We start from the raw sequence: 18,755 nt of genomic DNA on the forward strand, positions 1-18,755 counted from the left end.
CTGCTCTTGCGGAAAGCGGAGCGCCCCCTTCGTGATGACCGGCACGGTAAACGGGCAGGTTTACCTTAAGGAGTGCCTACAGAAGCGCTTACTACCACTATTGAAGCAGCACGAGGGCCCGACCATCTTCTGGCCGGATCTCGCTTCGTGCCACTATTCAAAGGACGTGTTGGAGTGGTACGAAGCCAATGGGGTCACCTTCGTGCCAAAGGAAATGAACCCGCCCAACGCGCCGGAGCTTCGCCCAATAGAGAAATATTGGGCGATTATGAAGCAGGCCCTCCGGAAGAACCCAAAAGTTGTCAAATCGGAGGCGGATTTCAAGAGAAAATGGATTTCTGTTCAAAAAAAACTACAACCTGACGTTGTACAGAAACTTATGGACGGGGTAAAGAGGAAAGTGCGAGCATACGGGCTTGGGCTCGAAGTATGAATAAAAAGAAAATGCCAAAAGTTGTTTAATAGTTTTTATTTTACTGTCTAAAATTTTCAAAAGGATCGGTCTACTGGGCGAATTTCTACAGCGTTTTTTCCGTGATGCAATTTGATGTGACACACCCTTTATCTAGAAGGAATATCAGAAAGGAGACTACAAATGATTCGAATTACCCAGTCACTAGATAGCTAGATAGCTTAGCCGAAATCACTAACGTAGAACGAAAAATGGGAGTGATGAGCTGATCAGCCAGTTTTCTTTCAATCTTTAAAGTTTAATATAAATAAATTTAGTCTTTACAAACATATATGGTTTATTGAAATACCATAATATAAATTGATAATAAAATATGATTCATTGTGATAAATATACAGTGCTAATGAATTCTCACTGTATTTGATCTAATGACATGAATGAATTTGATAAATAAATAAATAAATAAATAAATAAATAAATAAATAAATAAATAATCAGTATAAATTGCATTGTGTCGAAAGGATGCTTCAGTTTATTTTGAGTCCAGTGTCAGGGTTCTGTGTTCGTCGAGTCATAAGTCAATAATTCGTCGTTACGTCAAAAAAGTTATCTTGTTGAACGGTTTGGTCATATGGTCATTCTACTCTGGTCTTATTTTGGTCTTCTGTCAAAGTCCTCCGTCCTCGGCGAAAATTGGTTTTGGCAGCTCGCTCAGTGAGAAAATGTCACTTTTGAGCTGGGGAACATCCGGTAAGGGTCTTCGTTCCTTCGATTTGGCCACATTAAACATCACCCAGTTGTCAGGTCTGTGGGAAAGATTGTATTAGAGAGTTATGGGAGAGTTAGTTTTAGAAATAATTATGACGTGTACGGACTTACCTATCGATGCTGGTTAGCAGTACGAAGGGAACCAGTGCAATCTCAGGTTGTCTACGGTCGTTTTGTCCGTGGTTCGATTGGTGGTTCGGGTTATTAGTCGGGCGTCTTGGGTTTGTCGGTCGTCGTTTTCGTGAGGCGTTTGAGGTTTTTTTGTTTTTCGGGGTGGTCGACGTCGACGTCGGTTGTTCGTTGTTTAGCCGTTTAGTTTGGACGTTGCCTATCGGCCTTCTCCCTCTGTTTTCTTCTACAGATGTCGATTGGTCGTCAATGTTTGTGTGTCGCGTAGCAGTATTCGTTTGTTTGGGCACTGTTGATTGATGTTCATTGTCAGATAGTTTTATGTTTGAAGGTTTCCGTTCATGTAATTGTTCGTCTTTCTCAGTTAGTTTTTCAGATTCAGTCAGTTGATATTCATTTGTCTGTAACAAGTGGTCGTTATCTGTAGCATCCGGTTGGTCGGAAAGTATTGATTGTATAGTATCCTGATTGGAGGTGCGTGCAAAAGTGTCTTCAAAGTCTAATATCGAATCTGGGTCAATGTCATAGTATTTAGGTCTATTTAACGGGTGATCAGGAATCGTTAAATGAGTATTCGTTCGTTTAATGTAAGATGTCGGTTTCTCACGGTCTCCTCCAAGAACGTTCAGCTTTTTTGTATCGTAATTATTAGCTTCCAAGTCGACTAAGTCATAAGAGTCCAGGTCTGAGGTATTTACGTTTATTATCGAAAATTGTTTCTCGTCAAGCTGTTCTATCAGGTATTTGTCATGTTCATTGCTATCGTTTGTACCATCATCGATTTTAGCGTTCGAGTCAATTATGGCTGTTTGGTCTTTCGATGTTTTAAGAGAAGTTCCCATCGTCTGCTGTACGTTTCCATGTTTTCCGATGTCTTTGTCAGTTTTAGTTATTTTGTCTGTTGAGTTAGTTTGTTGAAGATCAGTCTCAATGGTGTCCATATCCTTGTTGTTGGAATTAATGGAATTGGAATTCTTTTCAAAGTTATTCGAATTGTCTTGAGTGATATTAATTGTAGCGTTGCTTTGTTGTTCGTCAGCGATTTTTACGTCTGTTTCGTGTGAGTGTCGGCCAATGTCGTGCTTGTTTGAGTAATCATTCAACTGGTCATCGTTCGGGTCGGAACTGTGAGATTTGTCGTGTTCGATGTAAGGCCCAACAAATTGGTCCCGGTCGTCATCCAAGTCTGGTAGACCGAATTGCTGATGGTTTTCTGCGTATCGTCTGTGGTCGACGTTTGTCCAAAGTGTCAGATTGGTGGGTATTTCATAAGTCACAATTGTATTGTCTCTGTTGTATAAACTATAGTCTCGGTACGTTGTGAAGTTGTTGGTTTTTTTCAGTGGTTTATACTTGTTAAGTTCCGGTCTAAGGTATCCGTCATGTTCGTGTATGTTCAACGGTCTTTCTAGATCGAGCATTGAACTGTCATAGTCGTTGTCGTGGTCCAAGGCGAAGATCTGTTTAGAGGATGATCGGTCTTGACCATTTTTGAATGCTCCCAAAAGATTGTTATGATTACTGTTCTTCTGAGAAAAGATTGGAGAAGATATAGATTGATGAGCGATAGGCAAAGAAGAAAATTCAGGTCTAGGATCTACGGAGAAAACAGATTGAGAAGCGCTCGTAGTATGTGCATTAGAATTCTGAGGAAACACGTTGGTGCTCATAGACGAGACAGATGGAAAGGAGGAAGACGACAGAAAGATAGGTTTGTCATTTGGTCTATTATCTTTTATTACTATTAGTCCCGGTTGTTGGAAAACTGATCGTATAGTAGTCGTTCTTTGTTGTTGTTGTTGTTTCTTGGTTGTTTGTCTAAGTTGTGCATCGTGGTCATAGTCAACGTTTGTGATTTTATTCGGAAGTCCTCGTCTTGGGGTCGTTCTTCGGAGTGGTCTGCGGGTGTCCATGCCGTAGGGATTGTATGTTGTCATGGGCGGATGGTAACAGTTGTAAACACAGTATGGTGGATGGACCAGTGGTGCTTCAGTCGTACCGTAATACCCTCCAGCGATATAGTACGGATTTGGGTATGGTGGTTCTGTGGCTGGTGGCTTGTATCCATGTCCGTAACCGTATCCGGGTTTGACGTACACAGGTGGGTCAGCGTCGTTGTGGTAGTCGTAATGGTTACCGTCGTCGTAATCGGATGGTGGAGCGGGAGCGGGAGATTGATAGTACCCTCGTCGAAGTTCGATATTTTTTGTAGAAAGTAATGTCGCGTTGTCGTCGTTTGTAAATAGTTTCGAGAGGTTTATGAAAGATATGTCACGTCTTGTCAGCTTGTGTTCAACGTTGATGTTAACCTCGGTCAAGTTGTGGGTCAAATCTCGTTTCAAGCTCAAGTCTATGTTGTTCGCTATATTGCTGGACGGAGTTGGTCGTCGTTTGGGAGTTGTCTTTCTGGTAGGTTTGCGTTTGGGAGGAACAGTCGCTGCGGTAAGATCAAGTTTGTTGTCAATGGCAGTAGACGCTGTCAAGAATGGTTCTTTATGTGGAGTTGGTCTTGTTGCAGTGTTTTGTGACGCGGAGGAAGCAGGTCGCGTCGAAACATTGTTGAGATCCAGTTTATTGTTTACGGCTGTTGCTGGCTTTGATAAATTGAGCAGTATTTGTCCGTTAGGAGGTATATGGAGTCCGGTATTTGCGTTTGGTATAAAGTCTACATTGTTTACCACATTGGCAACCTTCGTAGGACGTCTTGTAGTAGTCGTAGTGGACTGCATATGGAGTCCGGTATTTGCGTTTGGTATAAAGTCTACGTTGTTTACTACACTGGCAATCTTTGTAGGACGTCTAGTAGTGGTCGTAGTGGTCGTGGACGTAGTTGAGAAAGAGGAGGTTGGTGCAGTTTCCAGATCGATCAGGTTTCCGCTCTGTCCCGTGTTTGGCGTGTCATTGGGTCTTGCGAATGGGTCACGTTCTGTCCAGGGTTCCAAGTCAATAGGCGCCATTAATTTTGAACTGCATGGTAGCCTTTCGTTCGGTCCGTTGTCATGTGGTAAGAAAACGTGTGGTTGCAAGGTTCCCCCTCCAAGTGCTCTGCAAATAACTTGCGAGAATGCCACTTGTCGAATTGAGTCCAGCTGAGCAGGAGTGAAGGAAGACTCGAACCCAGGATTCTCGTACCAGAATCGATCTCCCTTGCGAAGATTGCTAAATTGCTGAGCAATAATGCAGGAAAACGTTGGTCCTACTATGCCACCAATGACTGGCCGTTCGGCTAGACCTCCAACGAACAGATCAATATCATCCACCGAACGGTACGCCTTGCGCAATCGATGTGCCGATGCTGGACCCATTACGCGATCCAGGTCACCCCACTCTTTGACCGGCGTCAGTCCGCAAGGTATTCTCCAGCTTACGTATGGTTGAATGCCGTGATCTCGACCTCGTTGTATGTTGATAGCTGCCAGATCTAATCCGAACGGAAAACCTGAAATAAACATAAATATTGAAAACCCTACAAGCTCGTTGGAATACAGCGTGGGACTTACGGCTAGTCTGAAATAGATGGTTTGTCAGTTCTGCTGTGATAAACTCATCTCGTTTTAGTGCACGTTGGTTGACCATACCTCGTATCAATCGATGCAACGATCCGGGGCCCCCAAGATCGCCTTCCGCGTTTTCGTCATGCAACGTGACATTGTTGGGAATGAAACGATGGTGTCGATCTGCCCGCATGTAGGATCCTTGTATCAGCGAGTGACCGAAACGAAAAGCCGCCGCGGAAAATTCATTCGAAACCGTCGGATTAACGCTGGGATCATACCCATTGTAAAAGCCACTGGTTTCAAGTTCCAGATTAAAAAGGCGACTCACTTCCTTCCCTAGTATGACAGGTAAAAATTCGCGATAAGTAATTTGCTGGAACATTGCACCGACTATTCGTCTGGCTTCCTGGTATAGTTTTTCATCGCTCCAGTGTGGGTTTATGTCGGACAGCCGGTTGGCAATCTGATTGTGCTCGTTAACCCAGATCACGTGAAGCATCATCAAACCCGGCTGTTCGCCGCTTCGGGCATCCCCGGGTCGGATACATTGGTTGGCAAGGGCAGCTCGGAAACAAACATCCTCACTGGGTGGCCCACGCCCGAACAGCAGCATACCGCCACGGAATATCCTACCATTATCCGAGCTCCTCGGGTTACTCGAGTAAATGGGAGAAGCATCGATGTATGAGGTTACCTGGTTTGTTTGTTCGCGCCAGGAGAGCAAACAATCCCGTCGCTGGGCGGGAGCCGAACGAAGGAACTCTAGGCAGCGTACGCCGAGCGGAGATAGCCAAGGATCGTCGAGGGGCACTTTTATAGGCAGACAGGAAGGATGCAAGCTGTCGTCGTTTTCACCGCAACAACGGGGCGTGGAACCGTTGAGGCTGCGAGGCTGCGCGGTAGCTGTGAGATCGTGATCCAACAGTTGTCCCCACAGAGCTAGCATCATCGTGATGGGGGCTTCCTCCTGGCGGGCTCCGTGCACGACGAGGCTGACAAAGCGCGCCGACGGCAGGGGTGAACCGTTGGCCGAACGTCTGTGGGAAATCGACGGAAACGGTGTTCAGTTGTTATTATTGATTTTTATAAATATATTTGATTTCGCTTTATTTTACTTAGTTTTAATCGAACGTGTCAGGTTTTCGTATCTGTTTGAAAAACGTCAACAGAGAACAAATTCTCTTCGGACAGTTACTGAAACATTGTGGGGTGTTCATCCAGAAGACCTAATATGGCTGTACAATACTGTCAGTAATGGAGTATGGTTTGTTTTGTTTCCTTTCTGTCGTAAAACCCATATCATTAAGCTGGAGAGGATACAGTATCGTGCTTGCGTTTATCCTTAGGATGTATGCAATCAACACACAACTCGAGTCTTGAAGTCCTGACAGGTGTTTTACCAATGCAGGTTCGGTTTTAGGAACTGTACTTTCGCTTCCTGATCCGAAGCGGAATCATGAACCCATTAGTAATTGAAAACTGTAAGAAGCTTCTCGAGTCTTCAGTAAACACACGGTGCGCTTTACTCGGTTTTAATTTTCATCAGCGCGAGCTCACAACAAAGGGGCTGTCCACATACCTACGCGAATGTCCACGCTTGTCCATGGTGAGGGGGGTAGGGGTTATGAATAATGTCCACGTGGACGCTCTTAATAAGTATAGTATATATGAAATCTGAAATTTGTTCAGAATTTTCAAAGATTTTTAAAAAGTGTTCACCCCTCGTACTTCGTATTTTTTTAAATATAAGAATTGAGCTGCCTGAGAGTATTACCCGGTCGAACATCCATCTTTTCCTTATATTGTTGAATTTTTTCACCGTAATGTATGCTTTGAGACTAACTCACATAAAATCACTGATATCTCGGGATCAAATGGGTTAGATACGCAAAAGTACGCATTACGCATTTCTCTTCATTTCTGATATATTTCTTTGTGATACCCGCAATCCAACATTGCACAGCTGTAGTGTCAATCTCTTTCGATAGTTTGTCCCGAAGTTTTATCATCTGTGCAGTGTTCTTAGCTATTTTTTCAAACTTCTTCATCCTCTGCTTCAAGATTACCCAATATTTTTCTATTGGACGGAATTGAGGAGAATTGGGTGGATCTAGTTTCTTGTCAATTCAACCAAAACAACCAAAAAGTCCATCAATATTTTGACTTTCGCTCCATCAGGGCAAATATCTTGCCAAATCACGAACTTACGAGAAAAATTATCCATGAATGTGAATTTAAATCTGCCAGGGACATCATCTAGGTAAGATTTTTTGGCCAGGAAACTGTCCGGAATCCATCTTTAAGTAAGTTTTCAAGTCAATTAAGTCGTCAATTAGCAAGTATTCTTCGTTGTACTTCATGAAAATTTGGTCATATCTGAATAGTGACGGTTTATCAAGACGGGTCAGAGAGGCATATAATCCGACGTCAGAAAAAGACAACATCTTCGATGGTTAGACCTTCTTCAAAGTATTTGAAATACCGTGAAGTTTTGTACAGTTGAACAGTTCAGCCGACTCATGAGAGGATAGTTCTGATTTTAATTGCGTTCGTGCAGGATAGATTCGAACTCATCTTGACATAAAAAAAATAATTTTCATATTGCTTTACGATTCATTCTTTTCCAGCAAACTGCTATATTTTTTAATATAATGGTTTTTTATTCTCTAAAAACTTTATCAAATATCCAAGATATGATTTTCTAAGAATCAGTTGCTATTAGAATTTGTTATAAGATATTATAAGATACATAATGATAGCATGTGCCAAATCTTAAAATAATCTGTTCAAAACCTATAAGTGATGTTTTGATGCGGTAACCAACAATGGAAAAATCAAGACTACATAAATGGAGTTTGGAAGAAACTGAAGAGCGATGCGAATTAATTCTTGGGTAATGTTAGTGAAAAATTCAAAGGACAGGAAAAACACGACTTCTAATAAATCCAATTAGCTTTATTTTTACAAAGCCGATCGTTTGAATTAATATTACAATCAGGATAAAACAAGATTAACGTTACAGTTCCGGTAATATAAAATAAGCTTTAAATATAGTCTCAATTCAATTATTTCCTTGATTCGAGAAAATGCAAAAAATGTCCACGTGGACCAGAGGGGAGGGGTTTAGTAAATGTCCACGCTTGTCCACGGTAAGGGAGGGGGAGTTTAAAATCATGCTTTTTCTGTCCACGTGGTATGTGGACAGCCCCAAAGACATATTCTCTCTGGGTACGAAGTGTGCCAAATTTCTAAATACGAGAGCGCCGAATGAACACAGCGCAGAATTCCGATACTTAACACGACCGACGCGGGGGTTAACGTGTTAACATCCCTTCCCACTTGTGTAATGCGCGCCTCATTTTATACACACACATCAAATTCTAGCGCACGTTTTGTCTTCGCTCGTTCTTAGCAAATCATAAAAACAACAGCGCGCCTCCATACCAACCGTATAGGCTTGTGTGAAGAAAAATAACTCAACAGAGGAAGCAAACTAGATTCAAGCGCGATGTAAAACAGGTATAGAAATATGGTGCGAAATACGCGAAATAAAAACATTTTATCTGTTTTTCGGAGCGTGCTCATTCGCCAGAGTGCATGTGTATACAAGGAGTATAAAAGTCGTTATTTCGAACTTTTATTTTGTCAAAAATCGACTGTCTGAGACTTTTTTGAGTTTTGAGTTTTTTAAAACCAAAAAATCACCCAAGGCGATGTTTCATGCAATTTGAAGACATTTGGCATCAATTTTCTTTAAACCCTTATATCATGTTACAAGCCAACACCAGCCACCTCCCCCTTCCTTCTTGGGTAATTTTTCGGTTTTCAAAAAACTCAAACTTTGACGGCTGTGCGACACTAGTAAATGAAGTCCGATTGAGTTGATATTTTGCATAGTTTTGAGTGATAATCAACATTTTTAAGAAAGTTCCGTTTGAAACTTCGAGATGCTCATTTTCGTTGGAACTCTAACACACAGCCTTTAAACATGTTGTTTATCATCGTCTCGTGTTGGTATACTCATTTTTTAAGAATTTTGTTTTTATGCACTTTAAGGTGCCCAAACTAACTAAAACGAAACTAGATGTTTAGATTAATCGAAAAGCTTGGACAACAATATAATTTTTTGAGCACAAGTACTAAGAGAAGTTCGAGGGTGTACAGCTGACCAATTTCGAATTATTTCTAATCGTTCTTGCATAAATTCTCATCGTTCGATCAAAATCAACAAAAATACAGTGATGAAAAGTGGTAGTAATGGAACAGTAGGATATGAACAAACTCACCTGATCCCTTCAACGCCGTCAGTATACTCCGGTGCCAGAAACCGATGGAAGGGCATCTGGGCCGCACCCCAGCGTGGCCGCTTCCTATTGTTACACGTTCCATCGTGAGTACGATAGCGCCTGCTAGCGGGAACACACGGCGGTGGATCTCTCGCAGGACACAGCCCTTCCAGGGGGGTCCGTTTGAGTGAGATCTTCGGCGTCACCTGACGCCCGATGGCCACATACTCTACGTTGGTGCTGCATCATCACAAAGTTGCACATTATTATCGATGAAAAAAAACACTTTGAAATGATGCATTAGGTAATGTCCACAGCGGATTCACTTTGTACGAAACGCTCGGTTCGATTGTTCATTTTCACTTCGGAGATGTGCTCCGTTTATATTACAATTTAGTTGGCTAAGTTCGAACGACACCAGTTTTCACTTTCTTCTCACGTTTACTCCTCGGGTCACGAGTGAAAGTTCACAGTTTAATTGCACTTTCACTTATATATCCCAGTTATTTCGTTTCAGGTTTAACTGAAGCCGCCGATGTAGACGGCAGGAAAGTGCAAGTGAGACTGATGAGTTTGATCGCTTGGCGCATTGTATTTATAAAGTCAAGCGCTGGTTCCGTGCGTACCGCTTGGTTCGATATGACGACCACCAGAGCGCCCCCTCTTTCTCCGGGGCGCTCTCGTTCGGCCAACACATGTGTTTTGGTTAATGAAGGTATATCAATACATCGTAACAGCGGCAGAAGCATCTTACGCGAAATTTGACGACGCGAGCCTCAGTCAAAATGAACGTGAACAGTGGGACATTCTGGTTCGAAATGTGACCGTCTCTCAAACAGGTATGGGAGACACCTCTTATTTACATAAGCTAGTAGCCGATTAAAATTCAAAACTTCGTTATGCAACAAGACAACAGAAGAGTCAAATATCGTCTTCCGCGAAAATAGCAGCGCGTAAATGTCATCAAGAAGGTACGGAAGTCCAGCTAAACCTGTTAACACAAACAGTCGTGAGAACTTTTAGTCACACGTGTGTGCCTCTAAAACACGTACTAAAATATGCATGGTATAAACAACAAATGTATGTCAAAGGATCTAAATTCCGGCAATAATTTTCGATGATCCACAGTATGTTTAAAGGCGAGCGATTTATTTATTTCCAAAAATGCAAATTTTTTTTGAATTCTTGTAGTTTTATATGTTACTGAGTTATTCAACCTTTCTAGTTCTAGATTATTCGTGTTTTCAACACGTTCTAATCCAAGAAAAACGGTTGATTATTCAGTTGGTATTGAGTAGCGTTGCAGTAGTAGAAAAGCTAAAACTAGTGGAATTCTAGGGTATTTTTGTTTTTCTCCTTTAAATTCGTAGTTGACCCCATTATTTTGATCAACAAAATGATCCGGAGCAATTTGATGTACGATTCGTGCTTATGCATATTTTTTTTACTCTCGTTGTAATTTTATTTCGAACACATCATGTTATGCGTTCTATCGTTTGCAGATGGACACATTGGCTAAAAATTTTGACTAGAAATTGAACAAGCTTGAAATGAATTGTAGCGAAAGTGAAAGGTGGTGTTAAAGAACAAATCGTAGACCCATGGTTGCCACATATACAGAATGTTCTGTATTTTACAAATTTTTCGCCAAATCAGATACAGAATCTGTATACCGTTCTGAATCATATTTCGGGCGCTTAAGGCATATGATGCAGAAAACAGATCTAAAATTTATGCACAAGTATTATTTGGTGTATATTTTTAATAAATTAGTTCAATATGCTTTTAAGCTTTCTACTTTGGTACCTATTTGATTGAAAACATAAAAAATCATCGAATAAAATGCTTTTCAAATGAAGCGAATAAAAATCAAACTTCGGCCACTAAATCAAACTTAGGATAGATTGAATTCAAATTTCGGACACTATTAATTTTTTGAACGAAAATTACATTACACTTGATTATATTTTATAGTCAACTGTGAAACACTTACCAAGCAATCACAGTAACCTGATAACGATGATGAGAACTGATGAAACACGAGAGAAATTTAAATATTGATGAAGGGGTAAATTCTACGTGCTCACGTTACGCAAATGTCAAACACAAACGATAATGAGTGGATTTTGGATTTTGGATGGTTTTTTTCCGACTATGTAATAATTCAAATGCAATTCTCTAATGAAGCGAGAGTGAAATTAAGGAATTACTCTAAAGAAGCAATTGTGATATTAATGTTATAGTTATATCATCAGTGCATCAAGCCATTCAATATATTAGAATAAAATGTCCGAAATATGATGTTGTCCGAAATATGATTCAGAACGGTATATTACATTAAAAAAAATCACAACAATGCACTGATTCTTATTAATGTAATTTTTATTGAAGTATCTGACAAAGAAACTGTCCTGGGTGGAAAAAGAACAGATAGGTAAATTATTGTCAACTGCAATTGACCCTTCACTAATGTTAAATGGCGGACCAACTTTCATACCCATTCGCGATGAGCTAAGTCCACTCACTCTGAACTTTTCTTTTCCATGAGTTGTGAGAATCCCAGGAAATATTGAAAATCAAATATGTTTGGCCTGGTAGAAATGGAATAGTTCTGGTAAAAAAGGGGGACGGCGATAGACTTGATGTTGTTAGAAACACAGATGACCTTACCAAGTTAATAACTCGATATCTGAATGGGACTGATACACCTTCGCCAAAGAGGAAGAAGTCGGACAATCACGTTTTTTAAATTCATTGATAAACATTTCTAGTTCTCTTTTTCTAAATACTTGACTATTACTACAAAAATCTATATATATATATATATATATATATATATATATATATATATATATATATATATATATATATATATATATATATAAATGGATTTCTGTCTGTCTGTCTGTCTGATTCTTATGGAATCGAAAACTATTGAACCGATCGACATGAAAATTGGTATGTAAGGGTTTTTGGGGCCGGGGAAGGTTATCGTGATAGTTTGAGACCCCTCCCCCCTCTCTGAGGGGGGGCTGCCATACAATTGGAACACAAATTTCTGCATTACTTGAGAACTGATCAAGCAAATGAAACCAACTTAGGCATATTTATGGTTTTATGGTGCAATAAATGTTTTTATGGTCGTTAAACACTCCTCCTTCCTCTCTAAGGGGGGGGCCGCCATAGAAATGAAACACAAATTTCTGCATTACTCGAGAATTAATCAAGAAAATGAAACCAAATTAGCCATATGGAGGTTTTAGGGTGCAATAAATGTTTCTATGGTGGTAAGACACTCCTCCCCCTTTCTAAGGGGGGCTGCCATACCAATGAAATACAAACTTCTGCATAACTCGAGAACTAATCAAGCATAATTTACTTGATTAGTTGTTTTCATGATGGTATGACACCCTCTGGAATGGAGAGGGGGTCACATAAAAATGTTACACATATTTCAACAAAAAATATTCCAATCAAACATGACAATTGAAAATTTTCGGAAAACTCTGAAGGAAAAAGAGAAAATTCGGGAAATATAATTCCCATATGTTCTACATTTACATAGTGACAAGCGTTGTTAGTTCATTTGATGTTTGCCCTAACGAAATATCTTTATCTTCTTCTATCTATACCAATAAAAATGGATTGCCGAATATGTTGATAAGAGCAAAACTCGAGGAAGGAATTGACTGATTTAGGGCTGTCTTCATTCTGTCATATTTTCTGTATCAAACATTTATTCCATGTAACGGAGAAACATGTTATTTGCAAGTGGTTGGAAAATCTTGAATGAGAATTGTATCAGAAAATAATCTGATATTATAATGATGAGTTTTCGTAGAAGTACTAGGAATTTTATAGTAACAGGGTAAATTCAACAGGGTCGATTAGAAGATCAATCAATGAATAGTTCTGCGATTCGACCCATGAACTTGCGCTTAGTAAAAAACGTGAATGTTTGAAGGTATTGATAACAAAAAACAAATTTTTGGCGGGACGAAGTTTGCCGGGTCAGCTAGTGACATATATAAATACTTCGATTTTTTTACAGGATAACGCAAATGATTTGAACATTAGTTGGAGAAATATAAATGGAGACTTTTTGAGAATACTCCAGTGGAATGTACGTGGGATTAACGACATAGATAATTTTGACAATACAATTTTATTTTTAAATCAGCGTGAAATGTCAATAGATGATATGATAATTGGCGAAACATGCCTCAAGCCTGGATTTTGCTCACTTTATAGTATCAAAGGATACAGTGCAACCATCTCTTGCCGGGAAGAATCGGCTTAAGGTTAAGTTTAGGCTGTCTTTGTGAAAAATTCAGTCAAATATAAATCTATTGATAGCCATAATTCAAACGAATTCCACTCAATACATGCTGAGTAATAAGACACTATCGAGACAGGCATGTTTAGACTCTACAAATAATGTGATTCAAATATAGATTTAGCTTATAGCACATAATACTGATAGTTGTTTGTTGATTCTCGAACGATGTTTGAAAGCTGTATGGAACTACGTCTGTTATTAGGATAAACAGTGATTTTTTCGGAAACGTTTTTTCAAAATTGCTCAAATGTTTTCGAACCAAAAATGCTTGTTTGCATGTTGAGCAAACGTATTACATTACGTAGAATGCAAAACGGCGAAAAAGTCGAGTTTGTTCATTTTGTCGCTTACGTCTCCTATACAAACATGGGCAGATGTTGTGTGTAGGATCATCGACGCGCAAAATGTTCGATCGACTCAGTGCTTTCCAATCTAAGTGATCACTCGTTGATAGTGTTTTCATAGAAGCTATACGGCTGTATAGTTAAAATTAAATTGAACAAAATTGTCATAGATCATGAGAAGCTAAATGCTGAATTTTCACACATATAAAATACACTAAAATGTGAAGAAAACATTGAACTGTATTTGACTAATATCACGTCAACTTACAAGTCATTGCTATCAGAATGCTCTCGAATCGTTTCTGTTGAAGCTAATATCAAAGGAAATGTTTGCCCTTGAATGACTTACGATCTATGGAAGCTGATAAAACTGAAAAATAAACATTTGAAAAAGGTTAAAAATAGACCTAATGATTTGCATCTGCAAGATATGCTAAATAAAGTGTCCAACATGTGGAAAACTGTCAATTCAATTTTAGGACGCTCTAAAGAAAAACCTCAAGTTAGCCTGATTCATAATGGTAGGGAATTTACAAATGATAATGAGGTATGTCAAATTATTAACAATTTGTTTAACAAATATTGGCACTCAATTATCTGGGGGAAATTGTTAAGCCCAACGATGACAATCCATGCATTTACTCCCAATACGTCCGAATACGTCGAATGAGGTAATTTTGTTCATCAACCAGTTGAATAGTGAAAAAGGTTGTGGGCCTGATAATATTCCAACAAGTATCATAAAGAAAACCCCGCTCGATTTTTCTAGAATTTGCTCACAAATGTTGCATATAATGTTGTCAACTGGAAGCTATCCGAATCGCTTGAAAGTTGCTAGAGTCTTCCCAGTTTTCAAAGCCGGTGACTCGTCAAATCCAAGCAACTATCGACCGATTTCAACACTGTCTGTTTTCAACAAAATATTTGAAAAATTATTTGTAAATCGATTACTCGATTTCTTGAATAAAAAATAATGTTCTCTACAAGTTTCAGTATGGATTTAGACGAGGGTATAGTACTGCAAACGCCATCAATGAGCTTATAGATGAGTTAATTGATGGAATAGATCATAAAACAATCATGTGGTCTGTTTCTAGATCTCAAGAAGGCATTTGACACGATAGATCACAAAATATTACTACAAAAGTTGAGCATTTATGGAATACGCGGGAAATCGAACGTCAGTGTCAGTAGTTATCTCACCGGTAGACAACAATATGTAACACTGAATAATGCTAAAAGCACTCTGGCATACCTCAAGGTTGTAACATTGGACCCCTTCTATTCCTAATGTACGTCAATGATATAGGAAATCTGCCTTTGAAAGGAACAGCCAGACTGTTTGCGGATGACACAGCATTATTTTATTCATGCTGTGACTCGATATCAGTAGTTTCACTAATGGAAAACGACCTAGTTATCCTTAGTAAATATTTCCGGACTAACTTGCTATCACTCACTCTAAAAAAAACTAAATACAGTAGAACCCCGATTATCCGCGAAATAGTCGGGCTAAGCTATCGCGTATAACGAAAATCGCGGTATAAAACTAAAAATGAGGCACAAACATATATATTTTAGCATGAAAACTATGTTTCATCAATACAGAAATTATTAAACTATCAATCTGTCAGGTCGTGTACATCAGTGATCAGATAATGTGAAAGCCATGACCAAAACAAAAAAGCAAGACTCTACCACTGACTGACAAATTTCGGGAAGGTTTATAGATTTACTAGGGAACTCACTTTCGCGGATAATCCGCACCGCGGATCAACCGCTCGCGGATAATCGAGGTTCTACTGTACATGCTCTTTCACTTCCCAAGGAAAAGAAACATTAATTGTCAAGACAATAAAATTACAAAGATAACTATCGAAAAGGTCCCAAACTTCTCTCGTACTCGTACACAGTGTGATAAATGTAAATAATAGTCACCATAACATATTAATCGCTACTGTAAACCATGGACATGAAACACGGCAGGCTCAGAATTGGCATCGTGTATTGGTCAAAAGCGTATTCTGTTATATGGACCGTCTCGCTTTAACGCACTACTACAGGAAATCCGAAGGATAACCAGGGTTACCATATCTACAGAATAATCTGTATTTATATAGATTTTCCAGACTTTTTGAAATCAAGAATCTGTAGATTACAGATCTTTTTTGTTTCATACAGATTTACAGATTTTTCAAAATAACGGTCCAATGTTAGTTAAGGCTTGTTCTCAGTAATATTTTTTCCCAACTCATCAATTTTATTCATATTGCGTTCGAATCAGTCTAAATGAGAGTCATTCTGGCATTCATATGTAGTGTGTAGTAATTTATTTCTTATGTTCAATCTAAAGATACAAAAGTCTGCGCCATCGGCTAGCTTACAATAAATAATTAACACTGCTTATTTTTTTCCCACTAAAGCACAGTGCATGCAAATTTTTAAATGGATGCAATAAATATCGTCAAATTCATAATAACTATGCCAATCAATGATACTAAAGCTAAGATTACGCTTCAAAATTGAACTTATAAAATTAATACAGATTTCGATACAGATTTTCTGACGAAAAAATCAGATAAAAAGATTTTTTGAGACCGTCACAGCTTTTATTCTGGCAACCGTGATGATAACACGTCTTGGCCACCTTAAAACTAAATTCAAGCTCTGTTTCTAGTCAAAAATACATAAATTCATAATATTAAAAGCAATCAACCACAACAATACCGTGAACTCATTCATGTGTCTATACTATTTTCTCAATATGATTTTGCCAGTATGGTTACTAAATTTTGTGTTTTTATTATTTATTATTTTCAATATGATTTAAAATTGGATCTCTTAAAAGAAATAATGTTTTCACTGGGATCCAAATGTCAGTGTTCTACTAGTTTGCCGCTCGCTTCCATCCTACTAACATTTTCATTGTTTCGTTTTTTAGATGTTTTAAATCAAATGGAGCTCAAATCCAGGAAGCTCTAGTGAGAGTTTCTTCGAGAGGTGGGTGAGTGGTGACAAAAAAGGAAAAAAGGTCGGATACAGAAAATCGCGGATAACACAATTAAGGACTAAAAATAAGATGCACACAAAAGGAGCAAGTAAATATTTCAGCATAAAAAACTAGCTATGTTTTATCAATACAAAAATCACTTAACTATCCGTCTGTACGAGTTAGGATTGAGTGATCTTTAGAAGAAGATCAATCTTGATGGATCGATTTTCTAAACAGCGCAGGGATCGATTCATTGATTCAATCGGTACCAAAGAATCGATCTTTGCTGAATCGATCTTTGAAAAATCGCTTTTTCCAATTGATTAACTTGTTCTATTTAAGTATTGTCTTTTTTCAAACATGGAATAACCATTTCACAAAAAAAATCTAAGATCGAAAAAATCGAAGGAAAAAAGATCGATCTTGACCATTTTTTCGGGCACAAAGAATCGATCCAAAAATCGGAAATCGAAATGAAAAAGATCGATCTTCTGAAAATCGATCCAAGATCGCCCAATCCTAGTACGAGTACACCAGTGGTTAGATAATGTAAAAACCATTATCATAAGAAAGAACAAAAGCCAATTGACGAGGAATTATGTTACATCAGGGCCGAACTTGAAGTCTAGGCTACAGACATCAAGCCTATGCCTATGCTAAATATTGATATTGATTAGCAAGAACCTGCGGAAGCATTGGAAGGTTCTTATGCACCCACCTGACAATTCGAGCCTGGCACGAAAATTTGCTTCGAGAGAAGCTTGTGGAAATTGACTGTCCCAGTTCATTGCCAATAGGGACGATGATTCTCATGAGAGAGAGGGAGGTTCAATCCTATTCAAAATTCAAAGCGGCTACAAGCTATCGAATAAACGGTGCAAATGTGACATAAATCTAAATCAAACCTCCCATTCCAGGTGGTTAGTTTCACTCATGTTATGATGAGAGCCTCGGGTTCGATTCATGTTTTGGTTGGGCTTTTTTCTCAAAAAAAAGTTGTTGCGATCTTCACTGGTACACGCATATTCACGAACCTGCTTCCAGAATATAATCAAGTATTGTTATCTGGCATGGAAATCTAGAAATTACTGGCACTGTACTTGATTTAAGAATAATGATTCATAAAATTTAGATGAATCTCACAAATAAATTAATAAAATGAGTGGTTGTGGTGTCAGGGCGGTACCATGGCTGTCATTCGTTTCAATTTACACTTTCCCATAGTGCATCAATTGACGGCGCAAATTGCAATGCACGAGAAAATGAAATACGCCCTTGGTTGGGGTTCAGTCGGCCGTGCTCTACCGCCATCTGCCTGCTCTGTATCGCGAGATTCGTTCTTCAACGAATTGGAGATAGCCGCAAAGAGAAATAGCAACAGTAATTCAAACGTTAACAGTAATAATAACAAGGTTCAATTGAAATTAGTGGTTTGTCTCGGTAAGTCAATCGGTAAAATGTGTACTTTCAACTCGGACGTTAATATCGAGTGACTAGTTATAACATGGGTTATGCATCATTTTCAGTAGATATATACTTATGAAAATCATGAGGATATTTTTGCCTTATACAATTAGCAACAAAAACGGTTTCAAATTAATTTTTCTTATTTTTCTAATAGGTTCAGTTTGAATTTAAAGTTTTTCTTTTTTTTAATTTCTTTTTATTTGGCTCCAATTGGGCAGACGCATTCTTTATGACCAAAAAGGACAATAATTTGCATCATTTGTTTTTCATTTTTACTGTAGCCTTATTTTTGAGAAGGACCAAACATTGTTTTTCAAATTTTACGGAGAATATTTTAACTGTATGATTTGCAGCGTATACCAGCTTGTGTTAATTTAAAAGGTTCGGAATCAAAAATATCCCATATTTGTTGAGCGACTTTCTCTTCGATTGTGTGAGAAGAGATGTGTCGTTTCCCAAAATAGTTCCGCGAAAAGGGCAATAGTGGAGTATTTCATTTCGTCAATTGTTGAAGTCCCATT

At 38.7% G+C, this 18,755-nt stretch overlaps 1 protein-coding gene across 1 annotated transcript in view; it reads right to left on the reverse strand.

Annotated features, from left to right (window-relative positions):
• Nucleotides 1–724: 724 nt before the first annotated feature.
• The window catches only part of LOC129773887 (uncharacterized), a 62,498-nt gene continuing 44,467 nt past the window's right edge, over nucleotides 725–18,755 (reverse strand). Inside the window, exons 4-7 of the mRNA XM_055777549.1 lie at nucleotides 9,093–9,332; nucleotides 4,810–5,843; nucleotides 1,292–4,748; nucleotides 725–1,218 (exon numbers count right to left, since the gene is read on the reverse strand). Coding sequence (XP_055633524.1) covers nucleotides 1,080–1,218; nucleotides 1,292–4,748; nucleotides 4,810–5,843; nucleotides 9,093–9,332 — 4,870 coding nt within the window. The 3' untranslated portion in view covers nucleotides 725–1,079. The remainder of the gene's footprint in view (nucleotides 1,219–1,291; nucleotides 4,749–4,809; nucleotides 5,844–9,092; nucleotides 9,333–18,755) is intronic.

Source organism: Toxorhynchites rutilus, chromosome 1, assembly GCF_029784135.1.
Source record: "Toxorhynchites rutilus septentrionalis strain SRP chromosome 1, ASM2978413v1, whole genome shotgun sequence".
NCBI classification, from domain to species: Eukaryota; Metazoa; Arthropoda; class Insecta; order Diptera; family Culicidae; genus Toxorhynchites; species Toxorhynchites rutilus.